The sequence below is a fragment of the Tursiops truncatus genome, chromosome 12, assembly GCF_011762595.2.
Source record: "Tursiops truncatus isolate mTurTru1 chromosome 12, mTurTru1.mat.Y, whole genome shotgun sequence".
In the NCBI taxonomy this organism is placed as follows: domain Eukaryota; kingdom Metazoa; phylum Chordata; class Mammalia; order Artiodactyla; family Delphinidae; genus Tursiops; species Tursiops truncatus.
This window is the reverse complement of record NC_047045.1, coordinates 74,985,243-75,006,072: the sequence shown is the minus strand read 5'-3', so window position 1 is coordinate 75,006,072 and position 20,830 is coordinate 74,985,243. Positions and strand designations below refer to the sequence as shown.

At 41.8% G+C, this 20,830-nt stretch overlaps 1 protein-coding gene across 1 annotated transcript in view; it reads right to left on the bottom strand.

The window, feature by feature from the left end:
* Positions 1-20,206, bottom strand: part of CCDC170 (coiled-coil domain containing 170) — an 85,337-nt gene extending 65,131 nt beyond the window's left edge. The window contains 1 exon segment of the mRNA XM_033867850.2: positions 20,076-20,206. Within this exon segment, the coding sequence (XP_033723741.1) occupies positions 20,076-20,150 (75 nt within the window). The 5' untranslated portion in view covers positions 20,151-20,206.
* Between the last annotated feature and the right edge of the window lie 624 nt (positions 20,207-20,830).

Sequence of the window (20,830 nt, the reverse complement as noted above, 5' to 3'; positions counted from 1 at the left end):
ACTTTTCTAGCGTACCCAGGCAGAATTCTTTTTTTTTTTTTAATTTTTATTGGAGTACAGTTGATTTACAATGTTGTGTTAGTTTCTGTTGCACAGCAAAGTGAATCAGTTATACATAAACATATATCCACTCTTTTTTAGATTCTCTTCCCATATAGGTCATTACAGAATATTGAATAGAATTTCCTGTGCTACACAGTAGGTTCTTATTCGTTATCTATCAATATTTTATATATATTAGTTTGTATGTGTCAATCCTGGTCTCCCAATTTATCCCTTCCCACCCCTTACCCGCTTAGTAACCATAAGTTTGTTTTCTACTTCTGTGACTCTATTTCTGTTTTGTAGATAGGTTCATTTGTACCATTTTTTTAGATTCCTTACCCAATTTACCACTCATCCTCAGCTTGTTTTATTTATTTTGGTTAATAATTCTCTGATTGTCTAATCAATGAAAAAAGATAAATGTCACCCACATTCTTACCAGAGACAATACTGATATATTTTCATGCATTTCTTTATAGTACTTTTCTTATACATATATATTGTGTGCTTTTTAAAAAACATAATTGGGGTTACACTATAACAATAATTTGGTATCCTATCTTCTTCGCTAAATATTAATATTTTCCCAAGTATTCTTTTAAAATGTTAAGAGATGCACAACATTCCATCATAAAGCTGTAATTTAATCTCACTATTCTATTGATAGACATTTAGTTCTGTTTCCTATCTGTCACTATTAGACATCTGTTAGAATTTCTGATTGTTTCCTTAAGATAAATTCCTGGAAGGGAAACAACTGGGTCAAAGTGAATAAAAATTTTAAGGATTTTCGTACATATATCAACACATAAGTAGCACTCATTTACATTTCTACCGATAATTTATTATAATAGTTTCATGACACTAAGGGTCACCACTTACTCAGTCCCTTCCCAATATTTCTCTATCACTTTAAAGATGTCTGCATTTTAATATTTATCAAATGGATAATAACACAGTAACATAAGTTATCATTTTTTGAGGATTTGAGCTACATAAGCACAATGTAAGCACTGTACTAACACGATTACATTAAATCCTTACAATTCTTACAGAAGACAATTCTCCTCCTTTCCCAGGCTTGCCCAACAGATAGTGAGTGACAGAACCTGACAACAAACCCACAGCCTACCTGACCTAAATCCATGCTTTGACCAGCGGGTCTACAAATGTTCTTGCTTATGCAACCTATCAGTATCAATTTGTAGAATAAATTTGAATATTTATTTATGTAAAAATATACTACTGTCATATTAGGCATATTACCAAATATACACAAAAATACAAATTAAGATGAGATGAAAATAATAATGCAAATATTTTCTTCCTGAACCTCTCATAAATCATTTTGCACACCTCCTGTAGACACAAGCCCACTTCTGAGGAGCACAGCCCTTATCTTCTACACTAGTTTTATGTCTACCACTAGGACATAAGCTCCACGAGGGCAGGCCCTGTGTCTGTTTTTTAGCACTGTATCTCCAGTGTCTACGCTGCCTGGTACACTAATGAAAGACATGTTGAATATTAATAAATGAATAAATGATTCAGCTGCAAGGTTGTGGGTTTGAGGGAAGAATCTAGAAATCAGTTATGTTTGTATCCCTAGCACATGATGGACACCTCTATAAATGTCTGCTGAGTGGATATACATTTGCTGTTTGATGAGTAAATGAGTGAATGGAGGGATGATGGATGGATGGATGGACAGATGGACAAACAGAATGGAAAGGCTTCTTCCCCTCTGTTCACATCTCTAGGATTAGCATATCAAAGATAAAAATACCTAGCTGAACTTATTTATTTAATTTCAATAACACTTTACTACTGCTAAACAGTGGTCCTGTTGGAACAAGTATAGATGGAGTTTCACTCACCTCTTGTAAAAACAGAAAGTAACAAGCCTCATATTTTTAAAATTAGCCCTGGCGAGAGCTCAACCTAGAACAGAGATATGAGCTTCAGAAGAAGATGGGAGGGACAGGAGATAGTTGACCAAGATGCACTGGGGAGGAAAGGCCATGAATTATTTATTCATCCACATCTTGCTAGATAAGAATAAAGGTTTAAAAGACTGAAAAAATACTTAACTTGAAGGAACCAAAATTATAACTCAATCCTTGTTAGGGTGAAGGTCTCATCCTATCTAATTTGTAATTTTTCTGTATCTTGTTATGAAAATATCTTGGCTAATAAAATTGCAGTTGTTTCTTTAACTCATCCTGTCTTTAGAAGCTTATTGTCACTCCCTGTGTAACAGCTATTCTTAATCTCAAGGTTTTACATGCTACATGGACATGAGGGGAAATTACATTAATCCATACTCTCAGTATCTTTAGTTTGTAACCTTGCTGATACATCACTTACATTCACTTGTTAATCAGAAAACATTAAGATGTTTTGTCTTGCCTTTTTCTTCAGTTGTGACTGTAATTTTAAAAATCATTTCTAAAATGAGCATAAATGTGGAAGCTCTTCAAACAGCTATTAGCCTCTCTTTGCTTATTTCCATTCTTGAGGTGGATATGATTACCTCACCAGAATGCAAACTCCATGAGGGCGTTATTATTTATAGACACCAGGTAGTAAATACTAATCATGCTAGCTCTGTATTAAGCATGATTCAAATACAATGCCATTTAATCCCAAGTGCAACCATGTGAAGCTGTTACAACTGTCCACATGGCATAAAAAAGAAATTTAGGTTCAAAGATGATAAGGCGTTTGATCTGAATCCCACAGCTGTGTTTTCTGGCTCCTCTCTTCCCCTCCCCTCCTCTCCCCTTCCCTTTCCTCCTTCCCCCGGTCTCCTTCCCTCTCCTCTCCTTTCTACCCTCAACTCTAATCTCTTCCTCTGGCTCACTCTACCTAGCCACTGTGACCTGTTTTCAGTCTTTAAATCAATGTTCCCCGAGCCTCAATCTAAATTAGTTTCCTGTGTTATTCACTCTCATGTCGCCTAATACTTATCCTTCGTGTTATCACCAAATTAACTATTATTTATTTGTATGATTATTTACTTAATATCTATGTCCCCCACTAGACTATGAGGTCCACAGAGGCAGGAAAGTGCCTGTTCTGTTCACCACCGTGTCCCCTGTGACTGAGTATCAGTAAAGATCACAGAGTGAACGAAGGAGTGAGTGAAATGGCACAGCCAGAATTCAAACCAAAGCCTGTCTGACTCCAAAGTCCATACTGTTAATCACTATGTTATCATCCTATATATAGATATGCAATCATTTCTCCCTAAGTTGAATTCTTTTCCGACTTTCATTCAATATTGCTGTCTGCAAGGCAAGTAGGGCTGCTGTAGTAATGAGATGCCTTTCCATAACTAATTTTAAGTTCACAAAATTTAACTTTAATAAATTCATAAATCTCTTTCCAACCACTTTCTGGAAGATTCCTGGGGGAAGGGATAAATTGGGAGACTGAGACTGACATATACACACTACTATATAGAAAATAGATAACTAATAAGAACCTACTGTATGGCACAGGGAACCCTACTCAATACTCTGTAATGATTATTTGGGAAAAGAATCTTAAAAAGAGTGGATATACGTATAAGTCATTCACTTTGCTGTACAGCAGAAACTAACACAACAGTGTAGATCACAACAGTGTAAATCAACTATATTCCAATAAAAATTAATTTTAAAAAACGATTCTTGGGACTTCCCTGGTGGTCCAGTGGGTAAGACTCCACGCTCCCAATGCAGGGGGCCCAGGTTCGATCCCTGGTCTGGGAACTAGATCCCGCATGCACGCCGCAACTAAGAGTTCACATGCCACAACTGGAGGATCCCGCATGCTGCGACTAAGACCCAGCGCTGCCAAAATAAATAAATAATTGATTCACAAATAAATGAATAGATTCCTTCTGCTTCCTACAAGTTCCTGAATGTTGTATAGGTCGGGTCTAGTCAATTTAGAAGCTTATATTTTCACTTAATATAAAGTCCTTTGAATTTATTTTTAATCTGTTACCAAGTTATCTGTTACCAAGATAACTTCTTAGTTAAGAAAGTCACAGGCAAGTTAATTAATTTCAGGTCCTATTTTAAGTGACTAGCAATTTCTCAGCGTTTATATTGGATATATCTCCATGGGAGGTATCAGGTGTAGCTATCAAGGCTAATAATGAATGCAGATTTGGGAACACTGTCACATATGGAATAGCTTCTGTGAGTGGAAGGGTGGAAACAAAAATCTCTGTTGACAACTAGATGGGACATTTTATTCACTGGAATCCTGTATATATCTTTTTGCATATTAATGATTCTAGAACTCTTCCCAAGTGGGACTTTTTTCACTCTATCTATTATCAAACACTTGATAAATTATCTTAAAGTGAAAAATTTTCCAAGATATAATATTTTACTTCCTATGCTGAGTGGTGTGCTTGAAACTTTAATAAGTTGTCTATTCAAAGTGGCTCCTCAGGAATATTTCCCTTAGAATGAACTTGAAATATAGCTTAACCCATCTTCCAAAAGAGCAGTTGTCCAGTGCAATAAAATTGTCATAGGGAGACTTAAGTCTTGTTGGACTTCATTTCAATACTCATCATTTTATGTCAACCTTTAGAAGGAACAAGCAATTTTAAGACAAAATTTTCTTCAGCATTACTCACAATTCACAAGACGTGAAACAACCTAAAAGCCCATCAATGGACGAATGGATAAGGAAGAAAATGTGACATGTTTATATCTACCTATATCTAAATAATGGAATACTACTCAACCATAAAAAAGAAGAAAATCCTGCCATTTGCAACAACATGGATGGACCATGAGGGCATTATGCTCAGTGAGATAAGTTAGACAAAGACAAATACTGTATGATCTCATATGTGGAATCTAAAACAAGCAAAAAACTCATTTTTAAAAAAAAAAGAGGGGCTTCCCTGGTGGCGCAGTGGTTGAGAGTCCGCCTGCCGATGCAGGGGACACGGGTTCGTGCCCCAGTCCAGGAAGATCCCACATGTCGCAAAGCAGCTGGGCCCGTGAGCCATGGCCGCTGAGCCTGCGCGTCCGGAGCCTGTGCTCTGCAACGGGAGAGGCCACAACAGTGAGAGGCCCGCGTACCGCAAAAAAAAAAAAAAAGAAAAAGAAAAGAGTACTTCCCTGGTGGCGCAGTAGTTAACAATCCGCCTGCCAATGCAGGGGACACGGGTTCGAGCCCTGGTCCGAGAAGATCCCACATGCCTTGGAGCAACTAAGCCCGTGTACCACAACTACTGAGTCTGCACTCTAGAGTCTGTGACCCACAATTACTGAGTCCACGGGCCACAACTACTGAAGCCCACGTGCCTAGAGCCTGTGCTCCGCAACAAGAGAAGCCACCACAATGAGAGGCCCGCGCACCGCAACGAAGAGTAGCCCCTGCTCACTGCAACTACAGAAAGCCCGTGCGCAGCAACGAAGACCCAACACAGCCAAAATATAAATAAATAAATAAAAATTTTTTAAAAAGAGATCAGATTTACAGTTATCAGAGGTTGGGGGCTGTCAGGGGTGGGGGGATTGGAAGAAGATAGTCATAAGGTACAAACTTCCAGTTATAAGATAAATAAATGCTGGGGGTGTAATGTACAACATAATGACTATAGTTAACACTGTTGTACGATATATTTGAAAGTCCTAAATATATTTGAAAGTTCTCCTCACAAGGAAAAAAAATCTTCTTTTTTTGTATCTATATGAAATGATAGGTATTAAATTTAAGTTAACTAAATTTATTGTGGTAATTACTTCACAATATATTTAAGTCAAGTCATTATGCTGTAAACCCTAAACTTACACAGTGCTGTATGTCAATCATATCAATAAAACTGGGAAAAAATATGTTCTATTATCTATGTCTTCGTATCATCTCTTCTATTGCTTAACAATGCTTTCTATACAATGTTTCTACACACAGTTTCATCTCCCTACAGGGCTACATTATAAATTTTGTGGGTCCTATGCACTTTTATCTTCATGGTCTCTTTCCTCCATAAAGATAGTAAAAATTGTATTCTATAACTAATTGGTATAAAGAACATATCAAGGGCTTCCCTGGTGGCGCAGTGGTTGAGCGTCTGCCTGCCGATGCAGGGGACGCAGGTTCGTGCCCCGGTCCGGGAAGATCCCACATGCCGCGGAGCGGCTGGGCCTGTGGGCCATGGCCGCTGGGCCTGCACGTCCGGAGCCTGTGCTCCGCGGCAGGAGAGGCCACAGCAGTGGTAGGCCCGCGTACCGCAAAAAAATATATATATATATCAAAATATCACATATTAAAATATTTTTTCAACTTAAAAGTTATTTTTTTCTCTCTCTCTCCTGATTTTAAAAGAAATTAAAACATTCTCATGGGTCCCTTAAAATATGGTGGTCACCAGTGATGCTGATGGATAGATTGGTCCTGTCTCTCTAAGAAAATCAGGCAGTAGATATGACAAACTCTCCCCAGTTTTCTGCTGTTGATTTTTAGCTTTTGTGTTTGTGTGTTGAGCACCTGTGGGCCTTGCTGCACTGTCCTTTTTTTTTTTTTTTTTTTTTGCGGTACGCGGGCCTCTCCCTTTGCAGAGCACAGGCTCCAGACGCACAGGCTCAGCGGCCATGGCTCACGGGCCCAGCCACTCCGTGGCATGTGGGATCTTCCTGGACTGGGGCACGAACCCGTGTCCCCTGCATCAGCAGGCGGACTCTCAACCACTGCGCCACCAGGGAAGCCCGCTGCACTGTCCTTTGTGGTGGACTACAAACCCATTGGTTCTCACAACCTCCTCAAGCATGGAAGGACTCAGCAAAGTACCCTGTGTATTAATTAGGGTTCTCCAGAGAAACAGAGCCAATAGAATGTAGATAGATAGATCAATAGATCGATAGATTGATTGATAGATTTATTTTAAGGAATTGGCTCACATGATTGCAGGGGCTGACAAATCTGAAATCTGCGCAGTGAGCTGGCAGACTGGAAACCCAGGGAAGAGTTGATGTGCCCGTTTGAGTCCAAAGACAGTTTGGAGGCAGAATTCTCTCTTCCTTGTGGACCTCAGTCTTTTCTCTCAGGCCTTCAACAGACTAGGGGAGGCCCACCCACATTATGGAGGCTAATCTGCTTTATTCAAATCTACTGATCTAAATCTTAATCTCACCTAAAAAACACCTTCAACAGTGAAATATAGGTTGGTTTTTGGCTATATATCCTAGCCTAGCCAAGTTGACACACAGAAGTAACCATTACTGGGCTTCCCTGGTGGCGCAGTGGTTGAGAGTTCGCCTGCCGATGTGAGCGGCTGGGCCCGCGCTGAGCCTGCGCGTCCGGAGCCTGTGCTCCACAACGGGAGAGGCCACCACAGTGAGAGGCCCGCGTACCGCAAAAAAAATAATAAATTAATTAATTAATTAAATAACAAAGAAGTAACCTTTACTTTGCTGTACATGTGAAACTAACACAACATTGTAACTTAACTATACTTCAAAAAAAAAAAAGTAACCATTATATCCTGTATTTTCAAAAAAAATATGATCTTGAGGTTGCTACCAGGCTGTTACACAAGGTTACAAAGAGCTTCATGCAAATATCACTGCCAGACTAGAGAAGAAATAAATTGTCTCAAGGTCAAAATAATGTGAAACAAAACTGTATCACCTGTGTCTTGAACAAACCTAGCCTTGTAAACTTGAATAAATCTGAATATTTTGATTTTGTTTTTAAGTAAACGTCAGCCTGCCCATTTGCCTTTATGAACAGAAGTGCAAGCATTCTTCTTTACCCAAATAGCATGGTTTTTAAACCAGGGGCCAGAAATGGCCTTAAAATACTTAATTACATCAGGAAGGAACATTTAACAGCCAGTATGGACAAAACCATAATCATTGTTTCTGGCAGCTACTCAAAATTCAAACTGTCAATTCTAAATAAATCCAGGCTCCAACACATGGGAAGAGGAGAACTGGAGGGAGACACGACCAGTGCTTAGATGATGCCGGCCCTAGTGCGACCTAACACCTGCCATGAGTGGTGCAGGCTGCGGGCGCTAATGAAGACCCCAGCTAATGCCCTTGCTTCCCAGGATGTGGCCCTGGAGTGGAAGCCTCTCACAACAGCCCTACAGGCAGGAAGCTCCCGGGCGTAGGATGAATGGCGATGACCGAGTGTTGTGCCCACTGGGAAGCCCCCCCACCGGCACCCACTCCTCAGGTAAGGAGGGGAAACCATACCCTGGTTCCCTGACACGGAGACACTATTTTTTTAATTAATTTTTATTGGAGTATGGTCGCTTTACAATGTTGTGTTAGCCCCCACTGCACAACAAAATGAATCAGCCATGCACATACAGATATCCCCTCCCTTTTGGATAGACAACTGATGGGAACATACTGTATAGCCCAGGGAACTCTACCTAATGCACTGTGGTGACCTATATACATTATTGATACTATGTATAAAATAGCTAACTAATGAGAACCTACTGTATAGCACAGGGAACTCTACTCAATGCTCTGTGGTGACCTGAATGGGAAGGAAGTCCATTTTCCCAAGTAAAGCAAAAAGGTAGACGTAGATAAGACAACAGACTCAAGGGACTTGGGATGGAAATAAAGAGCGTACAGCGTGGCTGAACCTTCAGAGCCAGGGCAAAGTTAAGAATCTCAGTAGAAACTGCTGTCCAAGTCCACGAGGGAAGTCGGGGCCAAAGGGAACAGACGATGGTGCTCAGCCCAATGCTCCACCCCACCTTCAGTGCCAAGAAACTCATAACCAACTCCACTCCCACTTGCAAAGACGTAGTTCATCTAAGGGGAAAGGGAATGAGGAAAACAAATGGAATAAGTTTCCTTGAATTGACAAAATGGTATTTTTCTTCTAAAGAGAAGAAATAGCCTCTTCTGAGCTAGGCTGGGTTGTTATAAAATGTTACAAAATGTTTGCCCACCTACGTTACATCGTCTCTAAACCTTATACTCACTGCATATGTAGGAACTGAACTTCAGTCACTCACCAAAGAGAGCTGTCCGTCACGGCTACATACATAAAGAAAACCGACACATAAGCAGAAAAGCAACAGAAACAAGTTAATGAATCGCTTCAGGTTCTACAAGTTAGAGGGGCAGAAAGTTTATTTCTCTAGAGAAGTGACTTCGCTAAGGTACAGCTTAATACACTTCAGCCTTTAGGGATAAATGTTATGAGGAAACCTCATATGAAGAAAGTTGTGCAATTAAAGACAATGTCCATTATGTTCCATCATAGTTACACTTTATGTTTATTTGAAAGACCTCTGTGGTGTGAGCTCTGAGCACCAGTGGTTGTGCTAACTTTAGCAAAGGCTGACCATAAGTCAGCTCCCGCTGTTGTAACCAAATACCTCAGGTGGGTGGCTTCAAGAAGACATTTATTACCTCACAGCTCTGGAGGGTGGGAAGTCCAAAATCAAGGTGCCACACAATTCAGACCCTCCTGAGAACTCTCTTCCTGGCTTGCAGACGGCCACCTTCTCACTGTGTCCTCACATGGCAGAAAGAGTTCTAGTCTCTCCTCTTCTTATAAGGACATTAATCCCATCATGGGGGTCCCACCTTCATGACCTCATCTAGACCTAATTACCTCCCAAAGGCCCCACCTCCTAATACTATCACATTGGGGGTTAGGATTTCAACATGCAAACCTGTGGAGGACACAAACATTCCATCCACAACAGACCGCACATTGAATTGCATGGAGTGCGAACAGGTAAATCCGAAGTGCAGGCAGTGGAAGGGCACTGGGGGTGCAGGCAGCCAATCCACGTTCTGTTCATCAATTAATCACCCCAAGTTCTCCCTACTTCCTAATCCGTATCCCTAACTGTCAATTCGAAGCATGGAACCTTCCAGAGGTCTCTGGGAAGAACAATTCCACCTCCACTGCTATCTTCTCCTAGGCCATTTATTCACCAGCATGACGCCACTGCCTTTGTATTTTCTAGAATGGTTAAAAAAATTAAAAATTTTTGGTCTTATTCCCAACAGTGCTGGAGAATGATTCTATTACCTAGTTTTTCTCCTCTTTTAATGGGGTTTACAGAAGCAGAGGACATAAACACATGTACTCAAGTCCAGAATCTTGAGCAAAAAGCCCAAATCAGCTATGAATGATCCCATTTTCACAACGAGCACACTGAGGCCTGAAGGGTTAAGCAACGTTTTCAAATGGTGGGGCTGACTTACACCGTTATCTTCTAACTTACTGTCTTATACATAGTTCTTTATAAGTCCCCTCAAATTATTTGGGAAGTTATGGTTAGTTTATCAATATTTCCTAGAAAATTTAAGGTGGAAATTAACCTTAAAACATCCAGAAACCAGACCTAGAGAAAGTGAGGAATGAGCTCAAGACAACAAAATCAACTCATTTCAGAGTCAACAAGACCCAGGGATTTTGACTCCCTGTGGCTAATACTCTTTTTAGGCCAACAGACGTTTGCTCAATAGATGACTGAGTTGACAAGCAAACGATTTTCTTATGAGGCGCCCATAATAGGGAGAATTTGTTCCCTTCATTTGTTCCTCTCAGTTTCCCTGGTCTGCTTATCCTCAACCATCCCATGGTAAATTTCACTGTGAATTTAAAAATCCTTCTCGCTCTCTCCTTAGAAAACCTCTTATTTCTCTGGCCTTCCTTTATTCATAACTTCAAGAACCATCTAAACGGTGATGAGCCCCATCTATCAGACGATCCCCAACCCAAACCTGTCTTTTGGGCTCAGGATCTACCCAGCTAACTGCCTTCTGGATATAACGTGGAAAACAGACAGGCCCTTCACACCCAACACGTCTCCAGCTGAGCTCATGCTATTTTCCCCCAATTTGTTCTTTCCCCACCTCGGTGAATGGTACCACACATCCACCCAGTTCCTCCAGCCAGAAACCCGTGCTTTACAATCTCTCCCTCCCAGTTCCAATGCCTCTGTCTTGTTGACTCTCACCCCCAAACAACGACTCACCCTCAACCTCCTCGTCCACCACCCAAGTCTCGGTTACCATAACAGCCGGCACACAGTCTCCCCGACGTCAGATTTATTCCCCACCATCACCACTCACCTAGCCTCTAGTCCATTTACAGCCAGAGTGATCTTTTCAAAATGTAGAAGTGCTCAATATTCCCAAGGCTTGAAATTCTCCAGGGACTTCCCCTTGGCCTCGGGACAAAATCCAAACTCCTGGGCTTCCCTGGTGGCGCAGTGGTTGGGAGTCCGCCTGCCGATGCAGGGGACGGGGGTTTGCACCCCGGTCCGGGAGGATCCCACATGCCGCGGAGCGGCTGGGCCCGTGAGCCATGGCCGCTGAGCCTGCGCGTCCGGAGCCTGTGCTCCGCAACGGGAGAGGCCACAACAGTGAGAGGCCTGCGTACCGCAAAAAAAAGAAAATCCAAACTCCTATGGAGTCCCACATAACCTGACCCCTGCCTACCTCACCGGCTTCATCTCCCACTACCCTTCCCACCTCACGGTCTCTTCCAACTACACTCCCGCCCCAGTGGCTTCCACGGTTGCCTGAACGGACTTTGCTTCTTCCCATTCCCCACGGTGTGTGGTGGAGAAAACTTACCCAGCACTCCCAGCCCCGATCCTTTGCCTAGCTAACTCCTACTCACCTCCCAGAGCTCAGCTGAAATTTCACTTCCTGGGGGAAGACCGCCCCCAGCACCAAGTCCAGGGGACACTTTCACTCCTTACCTGACCTGACCTCCCTCTGGCACTTGCCACACAAAGGACACCCTCCTTGACCTCTCCGGACTCACACCCCCCGCGCCACCACTCTCCCAGGCAGCTCCCCTTTTCTCTGACGCACCTGGCCCTCCTCTGCCAGTGCCTCCTGTCCTCTACCTACTCCAGCCACGCCTGCCTTCTTCCTTTTTTCGAACTTGTATTTATCACCCCATTTATTATTTACTTAACTATACTGTGAGCTCGACAGTTAGGAACAGCCTCTTCTGCTTAGTATCCCGATTTATTACAGGTACGTACTCCCTTTAAAGTCTTATTTCAGTCTTACAGGAAAGTTACAAGAATAATCAAGTATATGCTTCGCTTAGATTCATCAGCTGTGAGAACATTTGGACACATTTGACTTATTCCTTTCTCTCTGTACATTACAATCACGATAGCCGAATCATCTGGGAGTACTTTGCAGACATCATAGCCTTTAACCCCTAAATACTTCAGCATGTATCTCCTAGGAACAAGGACATTCTTTGCATACAGCTGTCAGATTCAAGAAATTTAACTATGATACCGTATTATTCACCGGTTATCTCGATAATGTTCCTTAGAGCGACTATAAATGTGTGGCAAGTATTGTCAGGTATCTTTAGTCTGTTTAATCCAGTCCTCGGCCTTCCTTGCTCTTTCATAACATCAATAACGGGATAAACTGACATATGGCTCCTGACATGAAGCACTGAGAAGTAAACAACGTGTCTCATATAGAATCACCATAAATGCCAAAAGTGATTAACTTGAATCTAAGGATGAGGAAACATGAGGCATACCCAAACTGAGGGACATGCTACAAACTGTACTCTTTTTTTTTTTTTTTTTTTGCAGTACGCGGGCCTCTCACTGTTGTGGCCTCTCCCGTTGCGGAGCACAGGCTCCGGATGCGCAGGCTCAGCGGCCACGGCTCACGGGCCCAGCCGCTCCGCGGCATGTGGGATCTTCCCGGACAGGGGCACGAACCCGTGTCCCCTGCATCAACAGGCGGATTCTCAACCACTGCACCACCAGGGAAGCCCAAACTGTACTCTTTTTAAACACATTGCCAAGGGCCTGTAGTTGCCCTTGTTATTTCTGAGAACACTCCCTCCCATCATCACCGACAACTCCGCACAGATGGCTTCTCCTTGGAGAGCCCCCCGGACCCACTCCATCCCCATCCCCACCCCAGTCAACCTCCATCCTGCTATCCCACTTCACTGCCTTTTCGAAGCATTTAACACACTTTGAAATTACTTTGTTTATCTATTTGTTTTCTTTTGTTATCTATTTCCCCCACTAAAATACAACTTTTATGAGTAGTGGGACCTTATCTAAAACAGTGCCTGCTTTAGACTAAGCCCTTACTTTTTAACTGCTGAAGGAAAGAATTTCCATATCTTTGGTGCCCTAAGACTCAAAGAACGTTCGCCACATGGGTGACTCATGCAATGTGTGATTCACCAAGCAGAATTTTTCTGGTTCAGGTTACCTCCCAAGTTCTCATTTTTGCTTACTCCAAATATTCACAAAATTTCAACACCAAGACCTTCCTTTTTGATTCTCAACTCTACCCATTTCATTTACCCTTAAGTAGAAAAGACTTAGGAAAATGTGATAATTATAGTCAGTTCTTAATATTGTTCCCCTTTGCACTGACGTTGAGATTAGTTGATGATGACCTGGAAATGCTGAAAAATACATTTCTGTACAAAGCTAACAGGGAAGGTCCAGGAGGGACAGCACAAGGGTAAATTCAGTCAACAAAAAGGAAGTTATTTCAGTTACTCAGAAATAAAATTCACATATTTCCTTTTATTAGCAATATTTAAAATATTTTATTCAAGCATATCTAAACATGTAGAGATAGAAGCCATAATCAATAGCGGTGCTGGTATCAGTAAGAGAAAGAGTGCAGTGTCACTGGTCCACCTCAGCAATGCTTTGAACTTCTCTGACTTACATCAAAGTCACCAAGGCGCCGATTTCAAAGGAAAAAAATTGGAAGCGAAACAAAGAAAAAAAGAAATCTTGGGTAAATAACCTAGCATAAATAATTCCTAGTACAGCAAATGTTACTCCCTTTTTAAATTAAAAATTTTAATTGTCCTTGAACACAGAAAAAGTAAGTCTTTGTAATGAGTCAACTTAACTCAAGTACAAACCAAGAAGCACTCACTATTGTTTCAAATACACTACCCATTACATTTGGCAACATTGAGTAAAGATACACACGACCTTTTTAAAGTATGAAAGGAAAAACTTGCTCTCTGTTTGGGGTTCAAAAAGGTTTCTCCTACCTGTTCTTTGAATGCTTTCCCTCATGCTGCATTCGAAAGCCAGGTGGTCAAAGAATAATTAGATACCAAGAGAAATTAAGTGTTACAGTTAAAATAAAGTTGGATATACAAATGAATTAACTGGTTATCATTCTTTTGTTTTAGCTTTTTATTCTGAAGTAATTTTAGACCCAGAAAAAAAGTTGCAAAATTAGAACAGAGAGATTCTGTTTACCCTTTACCCAGCTTCCCCTAATGTTAATTACATAACTGAAGTCTGCTAAAACCAGGAAATCAACATTGATGCAATACTATTAACTAAACTACAGATCTCATTCAAACTTCACCAGTTTTCTAATAATGCCCTTTTTATAGTCCAGGAGTCATCTCAGGCTCCCACACTGCATCTAGCTGTCACGCCTCCTTAGTCTCTGCCAATCATGACCTTGACACTTTTGAAAAATACTGGCCAGTTATTTTGCAGAAATCCTTCAAGGTGGGTTTGTCTAATGTTTTCTCATGATCAGATTGTTATGATTTATTTTTGATAGTATAAAGCTCTTTTTTATTTGAAACAAGGGAAAACATTTAGTTACTTATCTAGTTCAATCCCTACCAATAGAGTACACTTTCTAGGAGTTTGTCCAATTGATTGTTTCATAGTCTAAAGGTATTTATTCCCTTGGGCAAGGAGAAAAAGTCATCCTGTTAACTTTTACAGCCATATCCCAAATATTTTATATACTTTTCTTCTTCTTTATAATGACTTAACCAAGTTTGTATTTTTAGCTTTTTAAATAGTTCCCTTACCAAATTTTTGTCTGGTGAATCTCTCAAATACTAACAGAGGTATGTTAAAAGTGTTCTACTGTAGTTGTGGATTTGTTTGTATCTCCTTATAGATTTTTGCTTCTGTCAATTTTTGTTTTATATATTTTGAGGCCATTTAATTAGATGCATACACATTTAGAATTGTTAAAGTTCCTGATGAATAAAAATTTTTATTATTATGTGATAGTGATATAATTTGTGTTATTATTGTGACTTTGTTTACCTCTAGTAATGCTTTTTTGTCTTAAAACTATTCTGTATAATATTATTATGCCTAATAAGCGTTCTTTTGCTTATTATGTGTCTGGTAAATCTTTTCATACACTTTGCTTTCAACTTTTCCACATACTTTTGTTTATATGTGTCTTTCATAAATAGCATATACCTGGATTTTTTAAAAATTCAATGTGACAGTTTTGTTGGTTAACTGAGCATTTAGTCCATTTATATTTATTGTAATTACTGGTACATTTGTATTTCTTTTCATCATCTTTTTTTTCTTAGCTTTTTCTGTTTCTTTTTCTCTCCCTTCTTACCTTTTTGGGGAAGCTTTAGGGTTGTTGTTTTTTTCTTTATATCTAGAATAGGAGGCTTCTGACTTAAGTTCATATGGAGATGTGATTAGAGTCAGCTCTTTTCTTAAAGTGGATTAAAAGGAGAAAACCAAAAAGAACAGAGCAAATCAGAAGACAGAGGAAATGGTTCTTTAAAAGGTGGAAAATAGGGACTTCCCTGGCAGTCCAGTGGTTAAGACTCCATGCTTCCACTGCAGGGGACACCGGTTCGATCCCTGGTTGGGGAACTAAGATCCCGCATGCCACACAGTGCAGCCAAAAAAAAAAGAAAAAAAAAGTGGAAATAGATACTACCTCACACCTAGTAGGATGGCTATGAGAGAGAGAGGGAGGGGGAGAGAGAGAGAGAGGAGGGAGGGAGGGAGGGAGGAAGGAAGGAAGGGAAGGGAAAATACAAGTGCGGACAAGGATATGGAGAAACTGGAACATTTGTGCAATGCTAATGAGAATGTAAAATGGTGTATCCACTAAAACAATATGGCAGTTCCTCAAAAAATTAAAAATTGAATTACCAAATAATCCAGCAATTCCAATTCTTATACCCAAAAGAATTGAAAGCAAGATCTTGAGGAGATATTTGTACACCCATGATCATAGTAGCATTATTAACAGTAAAACAGTCCAAGTGTCCTTGTACTGATGAATGAATAAACAAAACATGGTATATACATACAATGGAATGTCATTCAGCCTTAAAAAGGGAGGAAATCCTAACGCGTGTTGCAACATGGATGAATCTTGAGGGTATGATACTAAGTAAAGCAAACCAGTCACAGAAGGACAAATGCTGTATGATTCCACTTATATGAGCTGACTAGAGTGGTCAAATTCAGACACAGAAAATAGAATGGCGGTTGCCAGGAGCTGGGGTGACGACGGAATGGGGAGTTATTGCTTAGTGGGTACAGAATGTCAGTTTTGCAAAATGAAAAGAGTTTCAGGGATAGATGGTGGTGACAGTTGCACAATAATGTGACTGTACTTAAGGCCACTGAACTGTACACTTAAATATTAAGATGGTAAATTTTATATGTATTTTACCACAATTTTTTAGAAGTTTGAAATGGTGGGGAAATAAAGGAAAAGTGACTTGACTTCCTTCATAATTATACATGACCAGCTCTATGTCCTTTACTTTAAGGAACTATAGCTGTTGATTTACATTCGCTTCTCAAAACAACCCCATCAGACAGCAATTCTAATTAACCCTTGTTTTACAGAGAGGAATGGAACTTGCTCAAATCCCCAACAATGGTATATACTGGAGCCATAACTTTGGTTCAGGTCTTCCAAATACATGAAAACACTGACACAGCAAAGTAGCTCCGTGTTTGTGGCCTCTGCGTCCAAATCCAAGCGCTTTTCACCAAATGAATGCTAGAGCTTTTTGCTGACTGATGATCTAATTTGGTGACATTCTCCAGCTTCCATACCTTATTTCAGATGCATGGCAAAGTTACACTGCTCTGCTCAAAGTGACATCTGTAAATTTTCCCAAAGCATGTTTCTGTCTTCCACGCTTGAGCTGTGACACTTCAATTCACACAATATTGCTCTTAGTATTTGTCACTTTTCCTAGCCTAGTAAAGCTCTGCTGATGATAAGGGGTAAATCCAACTTGAGAAAAATGCAACATCAGATTTGGTGCAGGGATGATACTACAAATGACACAGTCTTGTTATGGGTTATTGTAGACTCTTGATTTTTCATTGACACCAGGGACTGTGTCAGATTCATTTCTGTATCCTCATTCCCTCACACAGATCCTCAGTAACTGACTGCTGATGTGGTCCTGAGGTAAGGATGGAGGTGTCAGGGGTGGTGGCAGTGGTGTTGATGTATGGCTATCTCACAAGTTATAAAGACTAATAATAGCTAATAGATAAAATAGATAAACAACAACAAGGACCTACTGTGGAGCACAGGGAACTCTACTCAACATCCTGTAATAAGCCATAAGGAAAAGAATCTGAAAAATTATACATTATATATATATAAATAACTGAATCACTTTGCTGTACACCTGAAACTAATACAACATTGTAAATCAACTCTACTTCAATGAAAAAAAAAGAAAAAGGAAAGAATAAGAAGAGCGAATATTAAGAAGCATTTACTCTGTCACTCTGTTGGGAGCTTTACATATATGAACTGTGAATCCTCAAACCACACTATGTCATAAGCATTATGATCCCATGTTCCAGATGAAGAAACTGAAGTTCTGAGACATTAAGTAATTTTTTTGCCCAAGGTGTCACAGATAAGTGGTATACTCAGGACTGCTTGAACTCAAAGCTAATACCTCCGGTCCCTGCAGTATTCTACTTCCTCATACAAGTGCATATTATCCCTGCTTTGTATTTTAATCAGTTTTTCAGTGTCATAATGGTGTGGTAGGAAAAGTACTAAACTTTCAAAGAAAAGATATTTAAGTTCCTGCTCCATTATTTGCTAATTGAGCAAGCTATATCATCTGTATAATGGGAAATTTCTGCCTTGCCTATCTGAGTTATAAGATTGTCTCAGATGAAGTATTTTGGAAACTGAAAAAACAATTATAATAAATGCTGGCCTTTTGCTTCTACTTTTATTCTCAATAAAATTTAGGTCTTTCAGGTCAATTAAAATCTTGGGCTTGGTGGATATTTTCCTTTATGTAGGTAGTGAAATTTATCCTAAAAATCTCAATATGGGGGCTTCCCTGGTGGCGCAGTGGTTAAGAATCCACCTGCCGATGCAGGGGACACGGATTCGAGCCCTGGTCCGGGAAGATCCCATATGCCGCAGAGCAACTAAGCCCATGCACCACAACTACTGAGCCTGCGCTCTAGAGCCCACAAGCCACAACTACTGAGCCTGCATGCCACAACTACTGAAGCCCACGCACCTAGAGCCCATGTTCCACAACAAGAGAAGCCACTGCAATGAGAAACCTGCGTACCGCAGCAAAGAGTAGTCCCCGCTCACCACAACTAGAGAAAGCCCACGCACAGCAACGAAGACCCAATGCAGCCAAAAAATAAAATAAATAAAATTAATTTACTTTAAAAAAATCTCAATAAGATTACTCAAAATGATCACTTATTTATTACTAAAACGTACTTATTTTTCCACCTTTAAAGTAGAAAACTCTGGCACATACCACCGGTTTGGAATATCACCAGTAGTGGGACAAACTGACATCATGCACCTCTTGCTGTGACACACTGTGACACACCACTTATATAGTATTCCTACCAAAAATCTTATCATGAAAAACAATCAGATAAACCTATTCTGCAGAACAAATGACCTAGAGTCTGTAAAAATATCAGTATTACTGAAGACAAAGAAATGCTGAGGAACTGTTCCAGGTTTACAGAGACTAAAGACACACAAGTAAATATAATGTGTGATCCTGAAATGAAAAAAAAAATTGCAGTAAATGGCATTATTAGGAAAATTGGCAAAATTTTAGCAGATAGTGTACATTAGAAAATACTATTACAACAATGCTAAACACCCTGAATTTGATCATTGCATTTTGGTTAGAGAATGCCCTTGTTCTTAGGAGATACACACTAGAGTATTTAGGGATGAAGGGCCATGAAGTTTGTGATTTACTTTCAATTTGTTCCCCAAACAAATATAAATAATATAAAAATTCTACATACTCATGCATGGGCTAATATTCTTAATTCACAGAGGATACTAAATAGGGATAAAATATGCAAATGTCCAGTGGAAGAAAAATTAATTTTATTTGTACAAGACGGTACTAGTTTTCCAAAAATATACTGGAATCAGAAAAATCTAAATGTAAGTAAATGGGTCAGCTGTAAGGCAACAATCAAAGCTGCTGAATATTACAGCTCCTACAGCATGTTGGAGAATCCACCCCATGTTTTGAATTGAAGAGTGTGCCCCAGGGATTTTTGTGGTCAGTACGGCTGGGCTGAGGACACCCTCTGGGGCTAGCAGTTCCGCTGAACACAGTTCCTCTGTGTCTCTGGCACGCACCCCTGACACACTCTATGCCTGGTGGGCCCCTGGTGCCAGGTCCAGAAGAGGACACTTAACCCAGGCTGAGCCTGAAAGTCCCCAGTGCCTAAGTACCTCCTGGGAGTAAATGAGTAAATGAAGCCAACGACATACTGTTTCTGGAGCGGCTGGCAACCAGGAGGCCAGCGACTTTGCCCAAGACTGGCATTAATCCTACCACCTCAGGCTTTGAAGAAACTGCTCTGAATCACGTCTTAGTAGCTAAGCAGTCTAAGTTAACTGCAAGAATGCTTTGCTCCGGGGGCGGGGAGGGTCTACAGGAGCCAGACACACCGTTTTTAGAACTTAACCCGTTTAAATGGCCAAGAGAAGCAAACTGGTACAACCTCAAAATTCAACAGCATTTCACAAACTCCCGACTTGCCCCTAACTTCCTAAGATTAACCGGTCGCTGGCAATTCCAGTCCCGTTCCGACTACTATCTCCCCACGCCATCGAGAGGAAAGTTTGCCGGCGAGGAGCGCCCAGCACAGCCCGGGCCGCGCAGCCGGGGCCGAGCATCCCCCGCGCCCTCCCGGGTGTAGACGGGCCGCCGGTGCCACCCACGCGCGCGGCCGCGGGCTGCTACGGTACCTCGGGCGCTGGCGACTTGACGCCGAAGGCGGCGCGGCGAGTGAGCTGCGGGCGCCGGCGGCCGGAGCAGCTCATGGCGGCCGGGGCCCCGCTGCGCGCTCGGACCCGCGAGCGGCGGGGAGCCAGGGCGGCGCGGGAGCCGCCGGTGCGCGCTGTGCGTCTCCTCGGGCAACCGGTAAACACTGCGGCGAGGCCCGGACGCACGCTGCGCCCGCGAGACCCGGAACCCGGGCCTTGCTGCGAGCCGTCCGCGCCTCCGAGACGCGCCCGGGGGCGCCTGACCGACCCCGTTCCTCCCGAGGGTGTCCCCCCCGGTGCGCGGCGCAGCGGCCGAGCGGCCACATCCGGCCAGGATGAGGCTCACACACCCGCCGGAGCGACTGGGGACAGCGGGGCTGGAGGCTGGTCTTCACCGCGGGACTCCATCGCGAGCGCAGTTCCGGGTCTTGTCCTCAGGTCAGGGACAAGTGATAGCCAGGGGTCAGTGTTGACAGGACTGGCGGCGTGCGCTGTCCCGAAGGTGAATGAGCATTTATTTAGCGCCCACTGTGTGCCAAGGCTTCTGCGTCTTCCAGCGCCGGGCCGCTTGCTGGGTGTGCAATCCGTGCAGTGGCACAGGCCCTGCGCTCAGAAGGGCCTCACGCTTGGTTTAACTCCCTGCTGTCCCACTCTTGAAATTCTTAGTGATTTTTGAACAAAGGGTCCTACATTGGCCTTTTGTACTGGGATCCGCAGATCATGTAGCGTTCTCGCAT